The sequence below is a fragment of the Silurus aristotelis genome (assembly GCF_946808225.1).
Source record: "Silurus aristotelis genome assembly, chromosome: 24".
In the NCBI taxonomy this organism is placed as follows: Eukaryota; Metazoa; Chordata; class Actinopteri; order Siluriformes; family Siluridae; genus Silurus; species Silurus aristotelis.
In genome coordinates, this window is record NC_139597.1 from 10,337,516 (window position 1) to 10,362,557 (window position 25,042).

Here is a 25,042-nt window from a genome sequence, read left to right on the forward strand (position 1 = left end):
CTTTTCGGTAATATTATTTTGCCTGAGTGTAAGAGGCTTCCCTTCTATTAACCCCTGAATTGAAAGTGACGCTGTCACTCATCAAAACACTGCCACACCCCCTCACACCTCAGCCAATCATAGCTCAAACACCAGACCTTCAAGGGCTTTGAAGTTTTAATTCACAAACAGTAGTAATACTAAATTTACCAGCTACAAACGTATATCATAAAAGCTGCATTTACACTGCAAATAGAAGTAATCCTAATTCATTAATGCTAATTCATTCATTCAAAAAGATTCCATTTTTATTAACACGAGAGCAGGTTTAAGATTCTTAAATATGGTACAGGTCTGATATGTGGCAACTCAAACTCAGCTTAAACAGTCTGATGTAATTTCATACAACTTTTAAGACATTTCATCATCCATCAGTGGGATTTTATCTTGATTGGAAGAGGGGTTTTTATGTGTAGACTGGTCTTTTAGTACAGAATGTTAGGACCATGTACAGACTAGTGTCATATACTGTATAGGGTACATATACACTATAAGGACAAAAGTTTGTGGATATAAGATTTGCATGTGCATTTTAAACATCTCATTTCACATTTAGTCCCCATTTCTTGCATATATAATATAATAAAATAATCTTTACTATTCTGAGAAGTAGTTTTGAATTGTTGTGAAGATTTGTTCTCATTCATCCACAAAAAGCTAAGTAATGTCAGGTACTGATGTAAGATGAGGAGGCCTGAGGTGCAGTCATTATTCCAGGTTATCTAAAAGGAATTTGTTTGTGCTGAGGTCTGAGCTCTATAGAAGGCCACTCCAGATCCTCCACTCCCACTCATGTAAACCATGTATTCCTGGTGCCCACTTTGTGGAGCTGACTTTGTGCACAGGAGCACTGCTGAAACAGGTTTGGGTCATCTAGTTCAAGTGAAAGGAAAATCTAATGCTAGAACTTACAAAAAACATCCTATACAATCATGTGCCTCCAACTTTGTGGTTACAGTCTGGGGAGGAATCACGCATTACTGGTAAAATAAAAGAATCACACATGGCTGGAAAAGTGAGGTGTCCTAAAACTTTTGTCCATAAAGTGTACATATATATTTATTTTTTTTTATTCTGACCTGCACAGTGAGGGTGTGTGACAGTTGTTCGATCAATTCCACAGGCTTTAATGGAACATATCATTTATTTTGAAAGTGAGGCGAAAGCAACAAGCCTTTTCACTAAGCACGTAATAGTAAAGAATGCGAATAATACACATGAATCCTGATGGTTTTGTTATATCAAACGGTAGCACACTGAGAACAAACTGCAAAAGACACCATGCAGCTGAGCTTTGAACAAACCTTAGTGTCCATCTAATTTACATGCAAGTGCATCAGGCTTATTTTTCTACATAATAGCATATTTTCTACAAACATGACTTCAAATACGCAAGGCTTCACTTTGCTTAAAAAAAAAAAATAAAAAATTTAGAGTCATTCAGTTACTCAAAGCCTGCTGTACCTGTGGCTTCTTCACTTTAATAATCCAAGAGGGAGGTACAATGACCCCGGCGTGTGCACCCAGAGAGCAAGGTTCCTCGATCTGTTGCAGCATGAAACACGTCACCTTGTTGTGAAACTGAGAAGGCAAGCATGAGACACAGGAGTCAGCACTCGGTACACACATGAGCCACTGAATCGGTAGCAGTGTCACCTTCCACCTCAAACAACACTCACAGCCTGCTTGCACCACGAGCAGCTGATAGCGATAATCTCCTTACTGTGGAAGAACTTCTGCTGGAAACTCTGCAGATCAAACAGAATAGAAATGGAAGAGTTGATATCTGAGCTTTGACTCATTTTCATCAGCAATTTTCTGAGTCTAAAGACAGCGATTCTGCAGATGAAGAAAAGGACTTAGTTGACTTTGCACATCTGATACATTCCATCAATAAATCTGGATAAGAATCTGTCTACTTTTACAGGAAGAAATACATTGGGTAACATGAGGACCATTCAGAAAGTGAATATAGAGTTTCATGTACAGTTTTGATACCTGTATTTTTACACAAGTTGCTTATACTCTTCAATAACTGAAAATAAACTATTTTTAAATAACTGATAAATTATTTGTTTTGCTTCTGCCTTTACTATTGATTCTGGCCAAAATAAAGTTTAAATTACTGTATGTTCTTGTACTTAACTTTCCTTTAAGTTGTTATCTGGCTGTACTTAAATGTGTTCCTTACTGTGTTCCATACTGGTAATGTTCTTTTTAATATGTTTATTTTTTTAAATAATTCAATTTTCACCTACCAATCATACGTCTATAATACAACAGCAAACAACTGCCAAGACAGGAAGATAAAATCCTTCAAGATATGTGAAGCAAGCTATTGCACATTTTCCTTCAGTGAAACATCTTTTGCCCACACATGACTCACAGACACTCATGATAAGCCAGTGTTGCTGTTAGAGGAGAAGATCGCAATCTCTTGGTGATTAGGTGAGCGCCTTTATTGTTTTCCCACTCAGGAGCCATAGTGGTCATTTTGAGGCCATTTAATAGAGTTTGCTTTATTGATGAAGATAGTGGTTTTAAAATTATTTATTAAGCTGAAACTGTTTGCTGGTATTATTTGAGGTCAGTGACACAACTAACCTTGCCACACTGACGACATTTTCCCTCTTGCCTTCGTCGATGGACCCAGTGATGTCTTAACACATTCTGAAAACAAAAACAATGGAATGAGCATAATACATACTACTGTACATACACATTTATCTAGTCAGAAGTTAAAACTTACATCACGAATGCTCCGAGAGTTTCCTTCCCTAAATGTAGGCTTGCAGCGGAAATTTATCTGCACGCAAAGAAAAATGACAGGAGAGTATTAGGAGCCTTTATGATTGAGAGAAATGCCCATAACTTAGACATTTGTCCACTGTCATTTTCCCTCGATAGAATTATTATAGGTTGGAAGTGACATGACTGCAATAAAAAGTCGGTAAGTTATACCTTGTCCAGCTGCTCGATGCACGCTGTGTGTACAACGATCTTACACGCTGCACATTTCCTCCGGGGAGCTGACTTCTTAAGAAAACCAAACAGCACATGACACATTGCAATGGCGAAATAAACAAATAACATACACTCGCATATAACCAGAGCTTAACACTAACACCTGTGGGAGGTTTTGCATTATTGTAGCTACTGTTTAATGTATCAGCAAAGTTAGCGTGAGTATTATATACAGTATATGGACAAACGTGTGTGGACACCTAAACAAAAGATCCGTATGTGCCTTTTTTCCATTTGCTGATATTATAATCTCCACTCTTCCTGGAAGTTGTTTCCCTAGATTTTGGAGTGTGCTTGTGGAGATTATTTTGCTCACTCAGCCATAAAGTCATCAGTAAATTCAACTACATTTTTTTTTCTTGACTCAGCTTGATCATGTTTTTGTTTTTCTCATAGTTGAAGACATGTAAATCGTTATTACTATAGGTTTACATATTGTGACAGGAGCTTTTGAGGCCAAATACAACTATTGTAAAACTAAAAATGACAAAACAGACAATGGCTGAGGACTAAAAACAGGAATGAGAGAAATATAATTTATTATTTGCACACACTCTTATACAGAGTGACCTTGCAATTGTATGAGTTTAGTGGTAGTAAAATGTATAATGTGATTACTGAAGGCTGTTTAATGCCAGGGCAACCTTAAGGCAGCTGACAACAAATAGTCAGAAATCTTTTATTATTCCAGCTTACCATTGCTGCTATGATGCTCGCCGGTTACACTAATAGGACTCATGATTTAAAATGCAAAATGAATTTTTATTTTTATGAAATATGAAAGCAGAATTCAAAATACTCATTTGCTCACATTAAATAATATAACATTATTAACCTGCCCTGTTTACTCTGAGCTGCAAATATACCACACATATACCACACACATACAAGCTAATATTCAATCTGCTTTTAAAGAATTAACGTTTTGTCTATTTACTTAGCCATGAAAAGGTCCAACTCATCTTTTTTACCCTTTAAAATGCTTTTTCTTTCTTTCTTTCTTTCTTTCTTTCTTTCTTTCTTTCTTTCTTTCTTTCTTTCTTTCTTTCTTTCTTTCTTCCTTTCTTTCTTTCTTTCTTTCTTTCTTTCTTTCTACTATTCTCCAGAAAGGCTTGTTTGTTAATTTGAAACTAATTTCTGCATGAGCTCAGATCAATTTGCTTGTTATGATGTAGGCCGAATGCAGTCATTTTCTTCCATCGCTGGTCTATCATTAGCAGACTGTGATCATATAATCTGACATAGAGAACATGTTATCACCTGTCTATTATTGTACATCTCAGTCTGAATCCTGCCAGCATAGTTTTGTACAGTGTGACAAGTCATAATATTAAAAGACAGCTAAAATTTACACGGTGCACAACCAGCTTTGGTTGAATTGTTTACAACAAAGTACAAATCGCAAGCACAGCTTGTCTCATTGCATCCATATTATCTTTTGTACTACAAACACAGATTCTTCCTTTTATTGCTGCATGAAATAAAAGGCATGTTTTACGGCAAAAGATTTGCCATCTTTCCTGGAGAGGTATTCAGAGAGCTCTTTAACACCTCAGAGTGCCATGTTAAATGCAAACAAAAGCCTGACTGAGAGCGAGCAAAGAATCTCCTGCCTGCCTTTTTCCTCTTTAGACTAATAGCAATCTCTGGCTTTCGTGCGTAAAATGTATTAACTCATGAACAGCAGTGTCATTGCCGCAGCAATCTAATGACACATCTATTCATCAGTGGCCTTCACTCAGCTGACTCCTCACTGCTCTTTATGCTATTATATTATATAGGGACAGTTTTCATAGACTATTTCAAAATAAGACAAACAAACAAGACTTTCCTCAAAACTCACCAGGCAAATCTCACCATGAATATAAGGAATTTATGTCTACATGCACAGCAATCTTATATACTCACTGCAATCTTCACCATGCACGTCTCCTCGCCAAGGTAACACATCTCTCCAGAGCAGTTAGTCTCAAGCCACAGGTGCTCCCCATTTACTGCATTCTCCTAAACACCACACACATGCACACACACACACACACACACACACACACACACACACACACACACACACACACACACACACACACACACACTAAGCTTTAAAGGTTACACACACTTAATGGCACGTCCTACATCCTGTACAGAAAGACAAATCCTGTACAGGTCATACACACTCCTACATAAAAAATGCTCTCCATCCTGAGCGGTGCAATTGTACACACTGATCAGGTATCAACCTATCACCTGTGCTCTCTTATTTCCTTCGTCCTCTGTCAAGTAGTGTGACTCGAACTAAACACCATCTTCTGTCTGTTGATTTACATAGAATAAAACAGAGAGTGCATAAAAAGCATAAAGGATATCAGACTTTCCAGGTTTTGATCCTTTATGCTCTTTATTTTGGAAACGATAAACAAAAAGGAAAAAATAGACGCTTGATTAGATACAAAAATGTAATGTCATTCATTAATTTATCTGTTAGCAGTTCCTTAGCAGGTCCAGCAACATTTTAATAAGGTTTGTTTGCCTTTTACTGTTACCAAACAAACCTTATTAGATAACTAACAGATAAATTAATGAATTACATTACATTTTTGTATCTCATCAAGTGTCTATTTTTTCCTTCTTGTTTATCGTTTCCAAAATACCCAGAACACATCTCATTTCTGCAGAAGTTTCAGTCCTTTGACTCTGAACCTCACAGTTCAGTTTAGCATCACATCTATTTCTCCCACAACCCAAAAATACATAATATGAAAAGATATCTTTCTGCAGTTTGGTCACTTTCTCACTGCAGATGACCTATGCTGTGCTTTGCTGTTTGCAATGTTGATCAAATTGCCTCTTCACATTAAGTAGGCAGCTTTTGGCAATTTTAGTGTAAAAACCTACAAGACACTCCAGTAATATTCGAGGTCCAGGTCATAAAACTGTGTAATATTGTAGTCCAACCATGTGGTTGTACATCAGTAGTCTTCACATCAGTGACTTTTGTCATGATAAACATTTTGCACCATACAAATTCCAATATATACACAAAGATATCATTTTAAACAGCAATTCCTTGACATGAAAGTACATTTTACTCGAAACAGTGTATCTATACAAAAATTTTTTTATTTATAGCTCCTACTCAGGTAACAGAACTTCGATAGTAATTCCCCAGATGTGGTCATTGAGTTCTTCATGTTGTTGTCATGGCAATGAAATGAAGCAGCCCTCTTGACATCATGTCCTTGGCTTCAGACCAGCAACATTTTAATGCTGGAACACAGGAACTAATCTCTCACACACAGGAACATAAAATACACACTCGGAAAAATATGTACATATAAAGCTAAACTGAACGAGGGCCTACGAAAAAGGCCACATTCACACACTCTCTCAGGAAAAAGCAGAAATTTATCATTTTAAGCTCTATTTGCATCGCACAATACACAGCTTAACTCAATTAAGCCAACAGTAGTTGAAATCAAAAGTTTATACTCCATGTAATATGGCACACACAGCATAGCAAATCCCCCCAGCATTAAATTAACACTTACAGTGCTCAATTATCTCTAATGACTGTAAATGTAAATTCAATACTGGAGATTTTTCCACCAGATAACACACATTATTATTTAATGCTGACTCGGGCCATATTATGCGGCGAGAAAGACTAGCAGCAGGAGGAGGAGTCGCCCACTGACCACACCCACGCCACATATCTTGCCTGTGGAGATATGACCGAGAACAGAATTGCTAAACATGCAAATCGCACACAAACGGAGAGCTCCTTCCGGCTAACAACATAAACAAAATAAATCTTATCCATTTGCTTTCAAGCTAATCCATACCTTTACATTCCACTTTAATGCTATCCCCTTCACATTCCTGAAAATATTGAATAAGACCAATCATGTTGTCAACAAAACACATAAACTCATATGCACAGAGGTCAAGATTATCAGTTCATATTACCCCAGCAGGACAGCAGAATGGGGAATCTATGATCTCAATGCGTTGTTTGTTTTTTTTGTGTCAAGCTTTGTGGTTTGAATATTTCAGAGATTGCTGATCGGAGATATTTTCACACATGACAGTCCCTAGAGTTTACATAGAATGTGTAAAAAGAAAAAAAGAAAAAAAAAACAGTTGGCGGTTCTATGAGTGGAATCATCTTGTTGAAAAATCAAAGGAGACTCAGATCTGTGTCATAAAACCATAATTGTGCAACAAGGTGTGCAAATGCAGTGTTAGACACACATACCCAGAATATTTACTAGTCTTTCCTAATAAAACAAATGATGAGCTACATTGTCAGTGAACCAAAATACATGGCAACTTATTACCTGATTACATAGCAACTATCTATCCTATACCCAAACCCCATTTATAAGGACCTTTGCTTTGTTTTGCATTTAGTATTTCAGTTTTGAAACCAAGCTATATTTGTGTATGTGTGTAGGATAAGGAGGTATGAAATACAGAGTGTATGACTCACACTCCAGTCGATGGTGGCACGCAGCTCCTTGGCTGGTCCGTTGGTCACAGCAGGGAGAGGTTTCTGGACTGAGGCCAGGTGCTGCAGACCCGAGCGAGATATGGCTTTCCTGCATCACACACAAGGAAAAACGCAAACCTTTAGCTAGGCGGTCATGCATGGTTTGTATAATTTACAGTGAATCTGAAGTGGGTTATAGTGACAAAGAATACTGTCTTCATATACTTATACAAAATACAATATATAAAAGTGTTTGTGGAGCTGTAGCTTTTAATGTAAAATAGTTGTAGGAAGAAAGATCCGCGATTATACATAAGAGTGGGAGAAAGTGCTAAGACTTATATCAGGTGGCATATAATGTTTGAAGTCCTCCTGATACTTATTAATGGATAATAAAAAGACAAATAGACTCTCTTTCACATGTATACACACACACACACACACACACACACACACACACACACACAGACATGATGAGCATCCTTAGCTTCTGCCAGAAACAAAAAGATCCCCACCAATCTGCTGACCAGTCTGTTTGGCCAGCAAACTCTCATCATTCAGTGCATAGAAGAGAGACTCTGCCTCATATGGTATTGAACAGCAGACATCAGCAGAGCTGTTTCTGTTCTAGGCCACCATGTGTGTTTATGTGTGTGTGTCTATGTGACTCAGCATCATGTGGTTAGTGTTCTCTCCCTGTCATTCTTTCATGGTTGCCGCCCCAAAGCCCATCATCATACAAACTTTTCCCTATTTTTAAACACTATATAAAATTATTCCTATATACTAGTAATAGTAACAGAGTAATAGTACTTTGTTACCTTCTACCTCTGCAGAGAGTTTATGACGGAAAGATGTAGATTGTCTGCAGGGCCCCAGGTTTGTAAAACACAGTTCTATAACCAGGTATTACATGTTATAACAGGTTTATAACAAAATGCTGCATATTTTAGACCACTCAAATGTGTCTTCACATCTATCATTTTGATAAATTATTAATATCAAAGATATTCCATATTGACTAGTAGCCATGGTAACTCTCTATCACATACCGTTCCCAGGTTGAGAGAAATGTAAAGTAGAAGTAAGTTGGTTAGTAAGTTGTTTAGTTTAGGGACAAATTGTTCACATAAACACTGTGTTGTTTTGATCAACATAATATGCATTCAAGAAATTAAGTCCATTAATGGATTTTATCACAAAAGATCAAATTGTATCCGATACTGATCCAGCATTAAAGTCCAACACCAGCCTCAGAACAAGAACGCACAATATATTTAAACAATAAATATAAAATTAAATGGCTTTCCATGTCCTAAAAGTAAGACCAGTGTGCAAATATTCTATGCGCCTCTAAAAAAACAAAAAAAACATTGTATTTCATACAAATGTACTGCATATTCATCTGAAACCACCATCAGATGCTCATCAGTTAAGAACAAATGAGCCACATATAAAACAATCAGAGGAAGGACAGAGAGAAAAGACAAAAACACGCACGGCACACACACACACACAGGGTGGTGGTCTAGACACCCGACACCCTGCTGAAATGTCCAACTGCTCGTCTAAAATTATCCACTCAAAGAGAACAGAGGAGAGTCCAGTTACAAGCCTGTGTATACACAACCATACACACACACACACACACACACACACACCTACAGCCTCCGAGTTAAAAATAGCAGCACAGGGGTTGACAGACATGCCACCATGACAACAACTAATCATTGCACACGCGCACACATGCACACACACACACACACACACACACACACACACACAAAGCTTTGTGATATGGTTAAGTTGGTTAAGTCAAGTCAAGTCAAATTTATTTGTATAGCGCTTTTCACAACAGACATTGTCTCAAAGCAGCTTTACAGAAATCACCAGTCAAGGTGAATGGTGTGCATTTATCCCTGATGAGCAGCCATGGCGACTGTGGCAAAGAAAAATTCCCTTAGATGTAATGAGGAAGAAACCTTGAGAGGAACCAGACTCAAAAGGGGAACCCATCCTCGTTTGGGTGACATCAAGAGTTTGATCATAAATCTTTAAACAATACAGAACACTGGAGAGTGAGAACTAACATGAGCACTGGAGTAAAAGATTATAAGTAAATGTTCTTTCAACAGTCTTTGGTATAAAAGTAGGAGCTACTGAGCTCAACATTTGGTAGTAATAAGTTGGTGGATAAAAGTAATTAAATGATCATGTATAATCGAAAACATGCACATCTTTTAAAATTCTACCGAGATGTAAAGTTAACATGCAGTTAATCAGATGACCTTGGAGTTGATTTACTAAAACACACCATGTATTTAGACAGTAGTTATTTTTATGAGTCTGCTTTTTTTTTTGTTAAATACCAGCTCATTTATTGATAGCCTGCACTGTCTGAAACAAAACAAAAGCATGTCTGTATGTTGCGAACAAGCGAAAACACAAGGAAGGCTAAACTTCAGGCAAAAAGGTACAAACAAGTCTAAATCAGAAACATGCAGGACATAATCAAAGCACTAATCAAGATAGATACATTTTTAAGGAGTTCGCTTATGAAAGAGCATGGTCCAGGAGATCCCTTACAGGAAGCCAGCAGCCTTCAGTCAAATACCCAATTTATAAACACACTGTGTACACCAGCTTCCACTGAAAAAAACTTGAAGATTTAGCTTTGAAAAAAAATTGCCATTTAATAGAAATGAATTGCATTCCTTTTGCACAAGAGAGAATAACGGTTTTCCTGGTTACCATAGTAAATAGTACTGTGGTTTGTCTTTAACAACAATACAACCATACTGATCATATCATTGTGTAGCAATAGCAAAAAAAATATTATCACCACAATAAATCATTGTATGTGTCAGGGATTCACCCTGCCACGCCCCCCTCTGTAGCTGTCAGGGATTCACCCTGCCACGCCCCCGTCTGTAGCTGTCAGAGATCCACCCTGCCACGCCCCCCTCGATAGCAGTCACGCTGCTTCCCAAGATTACCGACAGCTGTGGCTCATGAAAGATCAGACTACATAAACTCACGTTCTTGAGTCACAGGCTGTCGGTCGTTGTATTGTCATGCAGGTAAATCGCGTGGCTGCTCAAACGCCGGGATTCACCGCTGGCTATTTCTCCGAACTCCATTCCCTTATTGAAGTACTCATTGCCGAAAGCTTTACTTGCATTGGGATTAGGCGTTTGACATTCGCGCTCATAGTGGATACTTCGTTACGAGCGGATGTCTGGGTTTGCTTTTGTTTTCATTGGTGTATGAGTGTTTTGTTTTTTGCACCGCAATAAAGAACATGATTGGACTTTATCTGCTTCCGCGTCTGCAGCCTGACAGAACGACCGACCTATACCGAACGCGGATTCGCCATTCCGCGATTCCGACCGCGACGGATCGGCAGCTGAACCCGGCTTCGGATTTCCTCCGGAAACTCAGTGCCGCTCCTCGCGGATCAGATCCACAGAAGCCGGATCATGAGAGCGCGGCTGCGCCACGCCCCTCAGAGAGCGCGAGGGGATTACCGGCTCGTTACTCGGGGAAAAAAGACGAATTAGGCGGATTTCTGCAAGGCATCGGCGAGTATGTGGCTGTTAACATTTCCCGGTTTCCTTCCGAACGAGCCAAGATTGCCCTCTGTATTTCCCTCCTGTCTGGTGAAGTTCTTGCCAAAGCCAGCTCACTATGGAGCGCCAAAGGGGGCAAATTCGGCTCACTCGCCGAATTCAGCGGGCTGCTTCTGGGGAAGTTGGGGATAGAGGTGGTGGATCTCCACTACAGTTCCCTTGAGGAGGAAGGTGCTCCATTCCAAGGTTCTCAAGAGCACGTGGCTCCGTGCCGGATTTCCCATGAGCCTGCAGCTCAGCCCCAATGTTTTAATGAAAGGGCTGCTTCATCTCAGGGTCTCTACCAGCGTGCTGCTGTGTTCCGGGGTTCTCGTGGACGCAGCACACCATCTCCAAGCGTCGGCGAGCACACCATGCCGTCACAGAGCTTCTACAGGCGTGCCGCTGTGTTCCGGGGTTCTCGTGGACGCACCACACCATCTCCGAGCGTCGGCGAGCACACCATGCCGTCACAGAGCTTCTACAGGCGTGCCGCTCTGTTCCGAGGTTCCCGTGGGCGTGCCACGCCGCCACAGTGTCTCCAGGAGCGTGCTTTCCCGCCACAGAGTCTTCACGAGAGCGCCGCGCCGCCACAGAGTCTTCACGAGAGCGCCGCGCCGCCACAGAGTCTTCACGAGAGCGCCGCGCCGCCACAGAGTCTTCACGAGAGCGCCGCGCCGCCACAGAGTCTTCACGAGAGCGCCGCGCCGCCACAGAGTCTTCACGAGAGCGCCGCGCCGCCACAGAGTCTTCACGAGAGCGCCGCGCCGCCACAGAGTCTTCACGAGAGCGCCGCGCCGCCACCTCCGGTCACAGAAGGCGAAGTGACTCCTCCGAGTCCCTCTCCAGACGACGCCACATCCCAGAGCCCCTTCCAAGGCGACATGCCCACGAAAAGCTCGGCTCCGCCTCAGGATTCTAAGAGAGCTCCGCCCAGCTCCAGGTCCCTCCAGAGAGCTCCGCCCAGCTCCAGGTCCCTCCAGAGAGCTCCGCCCAGCTCCAGGTCCCTCCAGAGAGCTCCGCCCAGCTCCAGGTCCCTCCAGAGAGCTCCGCCCAGCTCCAGGTCCCTCCAGAGAGCTCCGCCCAGCTCCAGGTCCCTCCAGAGAGCTCCGCCCAGCTCCTGGCTCCTCCAGAGGGCACGTCTCCGCCTCCGAGCAACCCCACGAGCTCGTCTCCGCCTCCGAGCGACCCCACGAGCTCGTCTCCGCCTCCGAGCGACCCCACGAGCTCGTCTCCGCCTCCGAGCGACCCCACGAGCTCGTCTCCGCCTCCGAGCGACCCCACGAGCGACCCCACGAGCTCGTCTCCGCCTCCGAGCGACCCCACGAGCTCGTCTCCGCCTCCGAGCGACCCCACGAGCTCGTCTCCGCCTCCGAGCGACCCCACGAGCTCGTCTCCGCCTCCGAGCGACCCCACGAGCTCGTCTCCGCCTCCGAGCGACCCCACGAGCTCGTCTCCGCCTCCGAGCGACCCCACGAGCTCGTCTCCGCTTCAGTGTCCCAAAGAGAGCTCCACTGATGTCGTGGACCTCCAGGCGAGCCCTTCTCTGCTCGTGGATCTCCAGGCAGGCTTCACCTCATTTCCAGGCTGCCCAGTAGACTCCGATCTGCTCCTAAGGGTCCCAAGGAGCGCCCCTACGCCCAGGGGTTTCCCTGTGCACTCACCCCGGCTCCAGGACTGCGAAAGGGAAGTTGAACCGCTGCCCCCGGGTTCCACCGACGGCGACGGCTCACCCCACAGTCCCGCAGAAGGCGACGGCTCGTCTCCAGCGCCCGCAGAAGGCGACGGCTCGCCCCCGGGCTCCGCAGAAGGCGACGGCTCGCCCCCGGGCTCCGCAGAAGGCGACGGCTCGCCCCCGGGCTCCGCAGAAGGCGACGGCTCGCCCCCGGGTCCTCTTCAGGGCGAAGGATCGCCCCCGGGTCCTCTTCAGGGCGAAGGATCGCATCCAGGCTTTACGCAGGGCGAAGGATCGCATCCAAGCTCCGCAGAAGGCGACGGCTCGCCCCCGGGTCCTCTTCAGGGCGAAGGATCGCATCCAGGCTTTACGCAGGGCGAAGGATCGCATCCAGGCTTTACGAAGGGCGAAGGATCGCATCCAGGCTTTACGCAGGGCGAAGGATCGCATCCAAGCTCCACGCAGGGCGAAGGATCGCATCCAAGCTCCACAGAGGGCGACGTCTCGCCCCCAGGTCCTCTTCAGGACGACGGATCGCCCACAGGATCCCCGCATGGCGACGTCGGTCCTCCAGGTCCCTCTGACGGCGACGTCGGTCCTCCAGGTCCCTCTGACGGCGACGTCGGTCCTCCAGGTCCCTCTGACGGCGACGTCGGTCCTCCAGGTCCCTCTGACGGCGACGTCGGTCCTCCAGGTCCCTCTGACGGCGACGTCGGTCCTCCAGGTCCCTCTGACGGCGACGTCGGTCCTCCAGGTCCCTCAGAGGGTGGTACGACGTTCCTGGTCTCCGCCCGGGACGTCCTCCACTCCCCGGTCATTGTCATGGTTGGCGTCCAGTTCCGGTTCCCCGCCATGGATATCACTCCGGCTTCAATCCCCGCCAGGGGCTTTACTCAGCCTCCCGTCAGCACCGAGGGCGTGGCTCCGTTCCGGATCCTCCTGCAAGGTGTTGTTCCATGCCGGCTCTCCGCAGAGGATGTTCACCAGGCCTCCGTTGCTCCCAGGCGTCTAAGGAGGTCTTCCTCGGAGTGCCCTGGCCCGCCTGGCATAGGTGGGTTTTGGGGCGTCAGGTGTCGCCCCTGGAGGGGGGGGTACTGTCAGGGATTCACCCTGCCACGCCCCCCTCTGTAGCTGTCAGGGATTCACCCTGCCACGCCCCCGTCTGTAGCTGTCAGAGATCCACCCTGCCACGCCCCCCTCGATAGCAGTCACGCTGCTTCCCAAGATTACCGACAGCTGTGGCTCATGAAAGATCAGACTACATAAACTCACGTTCTTGAGTCACAGGCTGTCGGTCGTTGTATTGTCATGCAGGTAAATCGCGTGGCTGCTCAAACGCCGGGATTCACCGCTGGCTATTTCTCCGAACTCCATTCCCTTATTGAAGTACTCATTGCCGAAAGCTTTACTTGCATTGGGATTAGGCGTTTGACATTCGCGCTCAAAGTGGATACTTCGTTACGAGCGGATGTCTGGGTTTGCTTTTGTTTTCATTGGTGTATGAGTGTTTTGTTTTTTGCACCGCAATAAAGAACATGATTGGACTTTATCTGCTTCCGCGTCTGCAGCCTGACAGTATGAGAGCAGTCCCTTATTTCTGATATGTACAAACCCAAGCACAAGCGACATAGAAGCTGTAAAATCTTCGCCCTCATTTACACCCATCCAGACTCATGCACATAACCAGTGTGTTTCTTAAAGTGTGGGTTTTAAAGGCAGTGACAGATATTTTGATGAGGGTGGTGTGAACATGTGTTTACGTAGGAGGGTTAGCTTCCACTCATGACTGTCTGAGGCAAGTGGCAGATAAGATTGCAAGTCCAGGTGAAAGTTTGTTGGAAATTCAGGGAAGCAATCCAAAACAAAAATCCAATACTGTGATCAGAAGCCAGGCACAGGTCAGGCAATTGGCAGACAGACTAGATTAGGCAAAAATAAGATTCAAAGTGTAAATAAAGTCATAAACCAAAATGAAAGACTTGGAATTGTCACAAGGCACCAGGCATCCTACTCAGTCCCTGAGACATCACGGCCTCTACTGCAGTTTCTCAGGCATCAACCTGAACAAACAAAAAAGATCAGGTCATTTTAACACGAGACCCTCGAAAGTGCCCTCTTCAGATGACCAGGTTAGCAGGGTTCATGTGATGTTAGCCTTCTGTTTGTGAAGTAATGAGGGTAAAGTGCTTATAGAGTTGATACCCTGAATGGATCTTCTATAAAAAATTTGCAAATCCCCCAAAAAACTTTCGAAGTTCCTTGTTTGTGACTAGAATAAGCCATTCTATACAGCATTCTCCTTTTTCTATTGGTTTCATTCTACACCGTCTTCTGTGTTTACCTGTCCAGGGGCTACATTTATATACAGTTCTTTCTTTTCTTTTCGGCTTCTCCCGTTAGGGGTCGCCACAGCGGATCCTCCGCACGTTTGATTTGGCACATGTTTTACGCTGGATGCCCTTCCTAACACAACCCTCCCCAATTTATCCGGGCTTGGGACCGGCACTAAGAGTGGCTGGGGATGGTTCCCTGACCGGGAATCGAACCCGGGTCGCAGTGGTGGGAGCGCTGCATCTTAACCACTAGACCACCTAAGTGGCATAAAAGTGAAAGTGAAAAAACAAGGCTGAAAACATTCGTTTGTCACTTTCAACACAAAGACTGTGATTTATAAAGAGAAAGAAAAACTTGACAGGAGAACGTGCGCACCTGTAAGTAAACTCTGAGCTGTGTACAGCGTGGAAACACAGAAATTGAGAAAGGGAACTGGTGACACAGAACCTTTTTAATGGAATGTGGTGTACCATTTTGTCCAAAAGCCACGTTTATAAATGAGACCCTACAGCAAAACAGAGTTTAGCGGGTGGTGTGTAAGTAATAATAGTCCGTGGGGAAACACAGTGCTCCCTGTGAAGTTAAATTGAATAAACAAAGCATATAATTTGCCTTTTTGATTTATTGTATTCGAATTACTCGAGTTATTCAAAAAATTGTTTTAGCCCTAATTACAACCATTATTGTTTAGTCTTTTTGAAAGAAACTGGATTTACAAATAAATGGTTTCATATCCAGTTTGATAAATGTGGCATAATGTTCAAGAGTGGATACGCAGTTGTAGCAAATAATATGATTTAATTATATCCAATATATGCCAACTAATAGGGATTATCACTTTTACCATAACTGTACACTCACACACACATGACGAGTTAATAAAGCTGTAAAGCTGGAAAGGTTTAGTGTAGATCACAATGGACAGCTTATTAGAATAGAGCTATTCGATCATTCGGCCTCAATTAAAGAACCAAGTGCAAGGAAGGAGGTCAAACGAAAAGCAGAAGAGAAGTGCAGAAAGGAGATGTCACATGGCTGCTGGGAGAAAGAGGGAGGGAGGGAGGGAGGGAGGGAGGGAGGGAGGGAGGGTTGAAAGAAAGGAGAGCAAATAGGAAGAGCTCTTTTAACGAAATTAGTTCCAGTAATATCATGGCTGACGCTGGTCTCACTTCCCAGATGGATATTACAATTGGAATGTGGCAGTATACAACATTTCTCAACAGCAAGCCTGTATTCAGTGGAGCAGGCTTTAAAAGACTTGGTTGCAATAAAAAGCAGATGAAGTAAGGAATGAAAAGAAAGAAAGAAAGAAAGAAAGAAAGAAAGAAAGAAAGAAAGAAAGAAAGAAAGAAAGAAAGAAAGAAAGAAAGAAAGAAAGAAAGAGGAGAAAATAAAGAAAGTAAATGTGTGAAGCTATGAGTTCATTTTAGAAGCTATTGTGTATTATCCCCCTCCACTTCCCATAGTACCTTGCAGTAATGCTACCCCTCCTGAGTTACCATAGAAACAGTCCGACACAGCAGGCCCAGTGGTGTATTTAAGGCCATCTTGCTGTGAGCATGGTAATCTCTGTCCTCATGCGCATTGTCTCAAGCAATTAGGGAGCGTTGCTCTGCGTGGGCTGTAAACTCGTCCGGTTCTTTTATGTCAATCGTCTGCCCACATTCTGCAATATGATCCGATCCCTCTCTTCCCCCCTCTGCAGCCTGCGAACTCGGAGGGAACTCGCCTTTAGGTCATAATTTTGTAGCTAGTTCAATCAATCAATCTATCTATCAATCTATCAATCTATCTATCTATCTATCTATCTATCTATCTATCTATCTATCTATCTATCTATCTATTTATCTGCCTGTCTGTCTGTCTGTCTGTCTGTCTGTCTGTCTGTCTGTCTGTCTGTATATCCATCCATGTATCTATTTATCTCTATATACGTACATCTATCTATAATTATCTGGTATTTGCTAATCTATTCCTCAAGCTATTTATATACCGTAGTTTCTCTGTTATGTCTAGGTATGCAACAAATATTGAACAAATGGCTTAACACAAAAACATTGGCTCAGTCGTCAGGATATAGCAAGTAGGAATGCCTCTGATGGCCTCCCATGGCTGGGAGACCAGGAGAGCAAAATTTGACAGGTGGGAAGGATGGTTTAGCTCTTTTACTTGGCAATAGGAATAACACTGTCCAGTCGCTTGTCTGTGAGCTCATGAATGCAAAAGAGTAAGCACTTTCCTCTAAATGAGTGAGAGAACTCTTTGTGAAAAAGCATTGAATTATTAACTGTTTCGATGTAACAAGACAGCTGACTTCAGGTATTTAGTCTAACAGCCAGCATCAGCTAATATCAAATAATAAACAGGTTGAAACAATAATAATCATTATGATTGCTAATAATGCTGATGTTAATGAGGATGCTAATAATAATAATAATAATAATTATTATTATTATTATTATTATTATTATTATTATTATTAATAATAATAATAATCGACAGATATTGCTAGGTGCAAACCTAACCAGAAGTAGTCTATTAAATGCTCTGTACCTGCTGCTGTTTGGTGATTGTTGTCTTACAGTTAAGTAATTTTTACTTCTGTGATTAAAACTACTCTGGTTTACCAAAAGAAAATAATCTCTGTTACACTCAGTAGAAAGCACATGGAAGCTCCACAGTTCAACAAAGTAGCTTCAGTGGAAATGCGAGGATTAGCAGCTTATAGCTAGCTACTTTTTAATAATACTAATGGCTTTAGCTATTTAGCTATAGTGAATGTAGATTGACAAGTTACAACTTTCATCTACATTTACAGCATTTCTAACAAATCTACATAATGTCAATAAACAGCTTCCTCTTTGTGGAACACTGTGCAGGATCAAAGCTCCAGGGATCAGTCTCAGGTACTGACTCCTGAACCGCAATCGTTAAAACAGACAGTTGACACTCAGCTACCAGAGACATTGTGTAGAACAGCAGTGACTCACCACCACAGAACCTGCGTTTTGCTCCTTGATTCTGGAAAACCTCCCCTCTCTGCACCTTGCTCACTCCTTCCAGAGATGAATGTAACAGCCATGATCGACACTGAGCAAAGCTCAGAGTATACAAGAGTCCTCATCAAACACCTATACACAATGTAACAGCTTTACTCCCGCATACCTGCACACACACACACACACACACACACACACACACACACACACACACACACACACACACACACACTCACTGTCCCGGCATGTAGGCGAGACCTGATGCCAGATACCTGAGAGCGTGGAGGCTGATAGTGGGTGTCACCGGAGCTCTAGGAGAATCTCTCAGCACCATTAGTGATACGTCACTCACCATAAGGCAACCCGCAGGATCAATTGCAGCAGAGCGTTGAGGCTATTTAAAGACTCATTATGCAACCCAGTTAACATTTCTCAGACATTCTTGCCTGGTACAATGATACATTTCCTAAACTGGACTCTATTTTCAGGCATACATTACTGTCTAGCATTTAATCTTCAACCAAATATTGTCCATTCATGTGCAGTTTGGTACGAATGTGTTAGCTAAACTCTAGTGTACAATTAGCTAGATATACTGATGTGTAATTATTAAATCAATCCAATTAGCATGCATCTCACCAACTCAAATGCATCTTTTCATGTTATTATTTAAATAAAATCACTTTCAAAGCTGCTGAGAACTACTACTTAATTTTAGAGAAAAAAAATCTAGCATATGTTCATGGACTATTGCATATTTTTTCATCTGTAAACGTGAGTCAGAAAAAGTCTGGTATGACACTAGTAATGAACAATAGGTACAATTTTGTTACTGTCCAAAAGGATCTCTTTTTTTCTGATTACTGGCTCAAAAGCCTTCTGAATTCTTAAGTCAAATTTTACCTTGACAAAGCTGGAGTAAAGCAACCGCAACCGCTACCAGAAATAATTGCAAACATTATTCAGGCTTCACTGAAAAAGCAAAAACCTTAGATGTTGGCCCAAATGCAAAAATCATAAAAAGTGCCATTTTTGGGTGATTTTGACTGCTAATGAAAATCGGACAGCCCTACTTGTTACAAGTTAGCAAACCCTTAAGCACAACAGTGTTTTTCATGAGTTTAGATGAGAATCACACCTAAACAACCTCATTTATAATGAACTAAGGCAAGGGAGTAACATTTACTAGTCTACCATATTGAGCTTAGCAACAGAATATGTATTACAGGAAATTTTGAACTGAAAGCGCAATGAGGACAGCCAGGCTGACACTTGCAAGACACTGAAACATTTCACACTGGCAGCAGACTATGAAATGAGTGTGACTGTTAAAGCCTTAGGGAATTTTCCCGGCCTATAGCTCACTATAGCTCATTTCTAGTGAGGTCACCCTAGCAACACACACAAACACACACACACACACACACACACACACACACACACACACACACACACACACACACACACACACACACAATATCCCAGCCAATACAACTATATCTCCATCATCACTGGTATTGTGAAGTTACTATTCCTCTTTCCAAGGCTTTTCCTTTTAGGACTTTTAATGTCAGCCAATGTGCTCACAGTGATGAGGTTTGCCTTTAGCAGGCTGATCTGGAGAGCTTCATATTTAGTTTTTCTTCACAATACATACGCTAAACCACACCCATTTACAGTACCACAACAGCACCTGTATAAAACCCTAAAATCCTGCCATTTAAGCTTCAGTCATTGCTGCAAATAAATGAGAATCCAAATTTTATTTTTATTAATTATTATAAATTATACATTATACTGCACTCCAACATGTACCAAAAACTCTATTAGAGAATATTCTTTGGCAACTCAAGCTATTCATAAAAAATGATGAACACTAAACAACTTGCATATTAAACGTTATAATTGATAATTGGTATTTTGTAATGTATTTTGAAATGTTTTCAACGACGTTTACCTGCGATGCTGTTCAATTAGCTGCTGATAGTGCTAGTGAGTTTTGGCTATTGCTTCATCTCTATTTAAATAGAGCGATAGCAGTGCTTTATTCTTTAAATCCTTCCAGCACTCTCAGTTCCTTGGCTGTTCACTCGGCATAAACAGATAAAGCTCTAAAGCTTCAACCATCAGTGCCATCATGCTTGTCAGCCAAAACTGTGCTACAAGTCCATCACAACTACTTCAATTATATAACTCATTCTGGGACTTGCTGTTTCTTCCACCTATCCATTAGGTTTCTTATTTTCTCACTACGTTTCGAACAAATTGTCTCTGCGTATATGGTGTCCATAGTGTGACTAAAATCTAAGCATTGGGAAGAAAGAGAAAAAGCAATAAGTGCACATACTCTCAGGTAAACCTTCATCTACTTTAGCACCAAAGGCCAAAGATTTGTGACTAGTGCTAATTCAATCAGCGCTCTTTTATCAAAAGCGGTCTGGCTGAAGATACACACTAAGAGTCTCTGAGCAACAGCACAGACCATGCAACAGTTTTACACTGTCAAGACTTAGTCAAATGTTCAGTTTTCTGTCCTCAAGATGTGAAGGTTGTGCTTTGACTGGCATCAGAAAGTGGTAAGCTCTTCTCTTTTTGGTTACAGTGGTAGTGGAACTCTGATCTATAACACAGTCTATTATATCATGGGCAGTAGCACATCATAGTCTTTGTTAAAACCTGTGCTACTCTTAAATGTTCATTTTACTTCATCAACACTTTTCTTTCTCTGAAATAAACTTTTTGAGCTGTAAGAGGTGAAACAAGAGTACAGGTAATAACCATGTGAAAGCACACATTGTAGTGGTGAACATTTAAATATAATAGCAGTGATCCAACTGAGATGGTAATAGTGCAGTTTTTGCTACAGCTTCATCTAATTATGCAGAAGCTTATACAGCATTGCATCATGCATTTGAAAGCATGACTCAAGAACTTTTGAACTTCTCTCAGAGTTTCAGTAAAGCCAAACGATTATATAACTCATCTCCAATTTTATTGCCCAATTATAAATTAAACTTATTTTAATCTCATTTTAAAATGTATTTTATAAGTCTGAATAAACAGCTGCACTGTGCTGACTTGAAAGCAAACAAAGAAATGAACACATAATTTCACAATATCTTCCCATCAAATTGCTTCTTATCTGTGATTAATTAATTTAAACTATGCTTAACTATCATAAAAAAGAGCCAGTAGCATTCGAGATACATCACACCTTCCCCTGACCTACACAAACCTGACAGTATCTTAGCGAGCTTGCTGAATATGAATAACAGAAAAAACATTATTGAGAGCCTCGCATAGAGATAGATAGATTTATCTTGCATAGAGATAGACTCATGAGTAAAGATGGACTCAAGTGTCTGTCACATGAGTATGATCTCATAGAGAATCCACCCACTTTAAAACAAAAAAACTTGAAACAAATACAGCCAAAGACAAGGATAAACCATGTTTGATGAAGTGACTACTGTAGAGCAACTCCAGCCTCTATGGAGCAGTCATACACTTAACTAAACATTCAACAGTAGTTATAACACCTTGATATAAAAGATTTGAATCATTTTGCAGGAAGTAATGAGCTACACAATTAAAATTAGAAAATATCCATATTGTTGTTTTAAGATATACTTCTTGAATATGGTGTCCTTAACAAGTGATAGGTACTAAAAAGATCTGGAACAACAATTAAACTCAGGGGCACTTTTAGCTATTAGATTCGCTACAACCAACTCTTTCTTTGATAAGTGTGCTGTCAGAACTCCCACATTCACATGTCTCTTTATCGACCAATCACAGTGAAGGTGGCCAGGCAGCCAAAATCCTATTCAGTCAAAAATGAAAGTGAGCCATATATCAATCAATGATGATGAAAATTCAATAAAGTAAATGATTCCAACAAGTCGTGCCTCTTGAAGTGGCCGGCAAAGTGAAAAAGTCTAAAAGTGCACATGCTAAAAAAGAAAAACAAGTTGCAGGAACTTCAGTGCTGAATTAAAGTGCATTACTGAAATCACTCCCACGCAAGCTGTCTGCGAGCGATGTGCTGCTGACATCAGCATTGTAGCAGCTGTCTCAGAGATCTCGCAGTCACCTTTCTAAAAGCATGCTGGCATTTACCTCAGCTCCAGCTAATAAAGTTTTCTGCATCAGTGCTAAGAAAATAAGAGTGCGGTGTAAACCAGTGTTGCTCACTAAGTTGAACCTGAGTCATTGTGTGGAGGAAGTGATGGGCATACATTTGAGCGTGGGTTTACTGTACTGCAGTGCAGTTTCCTAAAGTTACATGCAGACTTTTAGCTGAAGCATTCAGTCACTTACGTTATACCAAGTGATTTACATTAACCACCTGCTGGCTGCCCTGGAGCAGGACAAGGACAGCTCAAAACCTGTGATCAAGCCCATATTTTGACATGCTGTTTAAATGCAGGTCTCAGTTCTGTAATCAGGAAAATTTGGCTAAGCAGTTTTGTTCCCAAATAGCAGAAGCCAGAAAAGTTATATATTACTTCTAAGACAGTGAAACCAGCGACAGTAAAAGTACGAAATAAACCTAAAACCTAGATTGTTTCACCTTAATAGGGTGTGTTCTGTAATAGATTAAAACTCTTTAAAAAATATTTGTGAATTATGACTTCATTCATGCTAGCAAACTAGGTAGCATTGCCACCTCAAACCTTTGGGTACCTGACCCAGTTATTGTCTGGTGTGGAGTTTTACATGTACTTCCTATGTCTATGTGGGTTTCCACAGGGTTCTCAGGTTTCCTTCCCCCCAGAAAACATGCTAGTAGGTGCATGTGACTTTGTGTTTAAACTGACATGATCTCATATTCCCAGTTCACACAAAGTGTTTCCAGGATAGACTCAAGATTCATCATTTACCCTGAGCAGGATAAAATGATTATCGAAAGTGAGTGGGAGAGTGAGAATATTTTTGTGTGAGACAAGGATAATGCATTCTGTGATAAATAATAAATCATTTAAAAAAACCTCAGGGCTTTGTTTTTTTTAATATTATGATTTTTATTTTATTTATTTTTTTACTTTACTTTATTGTCATATGTAACAATGGAAAACTATAGTCAAATGAAATGCAAGTACTTAAAAAAAAAAATAATAACTTATTTTGATGACTGAGTACATTCTGGCCTCCTAGTGGTTTTCTGTAGGTGTAGTGATAAGTGGCCTGGTCAAAACAAAATGTCAAGTCATTTTGGTCAAAAGAATATAATCACACTTGTAAAATGCTCTTTAGTACACATTGTGCAGCAATATTGTGAGCCAGTGTGAAAAAGAATGCCACGACATTTAGTTAATGATAACAAAAGGTCCGTAAATAGTCCATAGGCGGCGATCAATAGGCAGGAGAAGCAGAACACTTGTAAGTGCTTCCACATTGTGAAGCCTGACACAGACAGGATGTAAGTTCACAGCAGTTAATATTTCTTCATTTTATTTTTGTTTTAGAGTGATACAATACTTTATAAGGGTGATATATTAATATACAAATAGGATTTTTAGAAAAACCCAGTGTTAAATATGTCACGTTTTTTATGGTAAATCGATAAGGGTTTCTGTAACTAGAAAAATTCCACCCAACATAAAATTAGATTTCTATTCCTCTGACCATTTAAATTCTCAAACTCAAGGCCTGTGAAGTAAATTAAATAAATGTTGAAACTGCTAGAAGTGCAATATTAGACAACTCTTTGTCAGTGGAGCACACAATTCACATCAGATGTATAGCATACATCACACACATCATGATCTACATCACACATTTCATGCATGCAGGAAGAGAATACAGTTACAAAATAAACAAAACAGTAATTTTTTTTACCAAAAGGGATCACATAACAGAACACTCTCATAACACAGTCATGGATTTTTAAGATCAAATTAATTTTCAGGGTACAGAAAGTTTAAGTTTATAGCTTTAATGCTTTTGATGGACTTAAATAGAAACATAATGGAAAACAAGAGTAAGAGGAAAAAGTAATGGGCTTGCATGCTTTTAGCAAAAATAATGATTTCTCGTTCACCTATGGTAAAGAAGCTGTGGCATGAGCGAATACATTTTTGTCATGATTATGAAAAAACAGTAAATATGGTTCATTACAACTTGCCATAATTAAACAAGAGAATATATGGCATTATAGTTTCCCAAAATGCGGACTATACTGAAATTGTGTTCTATTGTACTCTAAACAGGAAGTAGTTCCAATTGATGTCAACTTCAAATCAGTACCTTAAAAATGGTCAGTGTTTCAAATAGGAAAAAGTCCTGAAAAACTAGTTACCAGTATTTAAGTTTTTCTCCTGGAAGAATTCATCATGTCCAGTTTAGAGATTAGGGCACGGCCCAAACTTAAGTGTGTGTTTTCGCTGTATTGGGTTAGTGTTTGCACAAGTCAGGTATAGACTTTGTAAGTGCCGGAGTGTGTGTAGGATTTCTGTCTTAAACCGGATGGAGACATATTTCTCTCGCTTTTGCCCCTGGATGGTGTCACTGCAATCTGATATCCACCCACTCACAATGGCAGGAAAAACACACACACACAGCCGGAACCTGCACACACACACACGCACACACACGTACACACACATATATATACATCAGCAAACTTTTCACCAGGTCATAGAGAAAGGATGAAGAAAACTGATTTGTGTTTTGACCTTGTGAAGACATTTCTACTTTCTAGATTTCCACTTCTAAAAAACACCTTTTTTCTTATTCCAAAAATGTGAGGGTGCGTCAAGCAGAGTAACTGCGTAAGCAACACACTAGCATGCACACGCGCACGCACAACCACACACACACAAAACACAAATTAAGCTATGTTGTTTTTCACTAGGTATTTCCATTTCATTCAGGC

The 25,042-nt window shown here is 41.5% G+C and overlaps 1 protein-coding gene across 9 annotated transcripts in view; it reads right to left on the reverse strand.

Moving 5' to 3' along the window:
• Positions 1-25,042, reverse strand: part of dgki (diacylglycerol kinase, iota) — a 74,524-nt gene that overhangs the window by 29,313 nt on the left and 20,169 nt on the right. For 4 of the 9 annotated variants that reach the window (XR_014531360.1, XR_014531361.1, XM_083528348.1 and 1 more), the window contains exons 2-8: positions 7,550-7,658; positions 4,972-5,067; positions 3,001-3,072; positions 2,789-2,845; positions 2,644-2,709; positions 1,719-1,787; positions 1,504-1,620 (exon numbers count right to left, since the gene is read on the reverse strand). Coding sequence is in view for 5 of the 9 variants with exons in the window: in XM_083528348.1 (XP_083384474.1) it covers positions 1,504-1,620; positions 1,719-1,787; positions 2,644-2,709; positions 2,789-2,845; positions 3,001-3,072; positions 4,972-5,067; positions 7,550-7,658 (586 nt within the window). In the remaining 4 variants the exon portion in view is untranslated. Of the gene's footprint in view, positions 1-1,503; positions 1,621-1,718; positions 1,788-2,643; positions 2,710-2,788; positions 2,846-3,000; positions 3,076-4,971; positions 5,068-7,549; positions 7,659-18,156; positions 18,331-25,042 lie in introns of those variants that run through there. The other 5 variants (XR_014531362.1, XR_014531363.1, XM_083528347.1 and 2 more) reach the window with 2 other exon arrangements.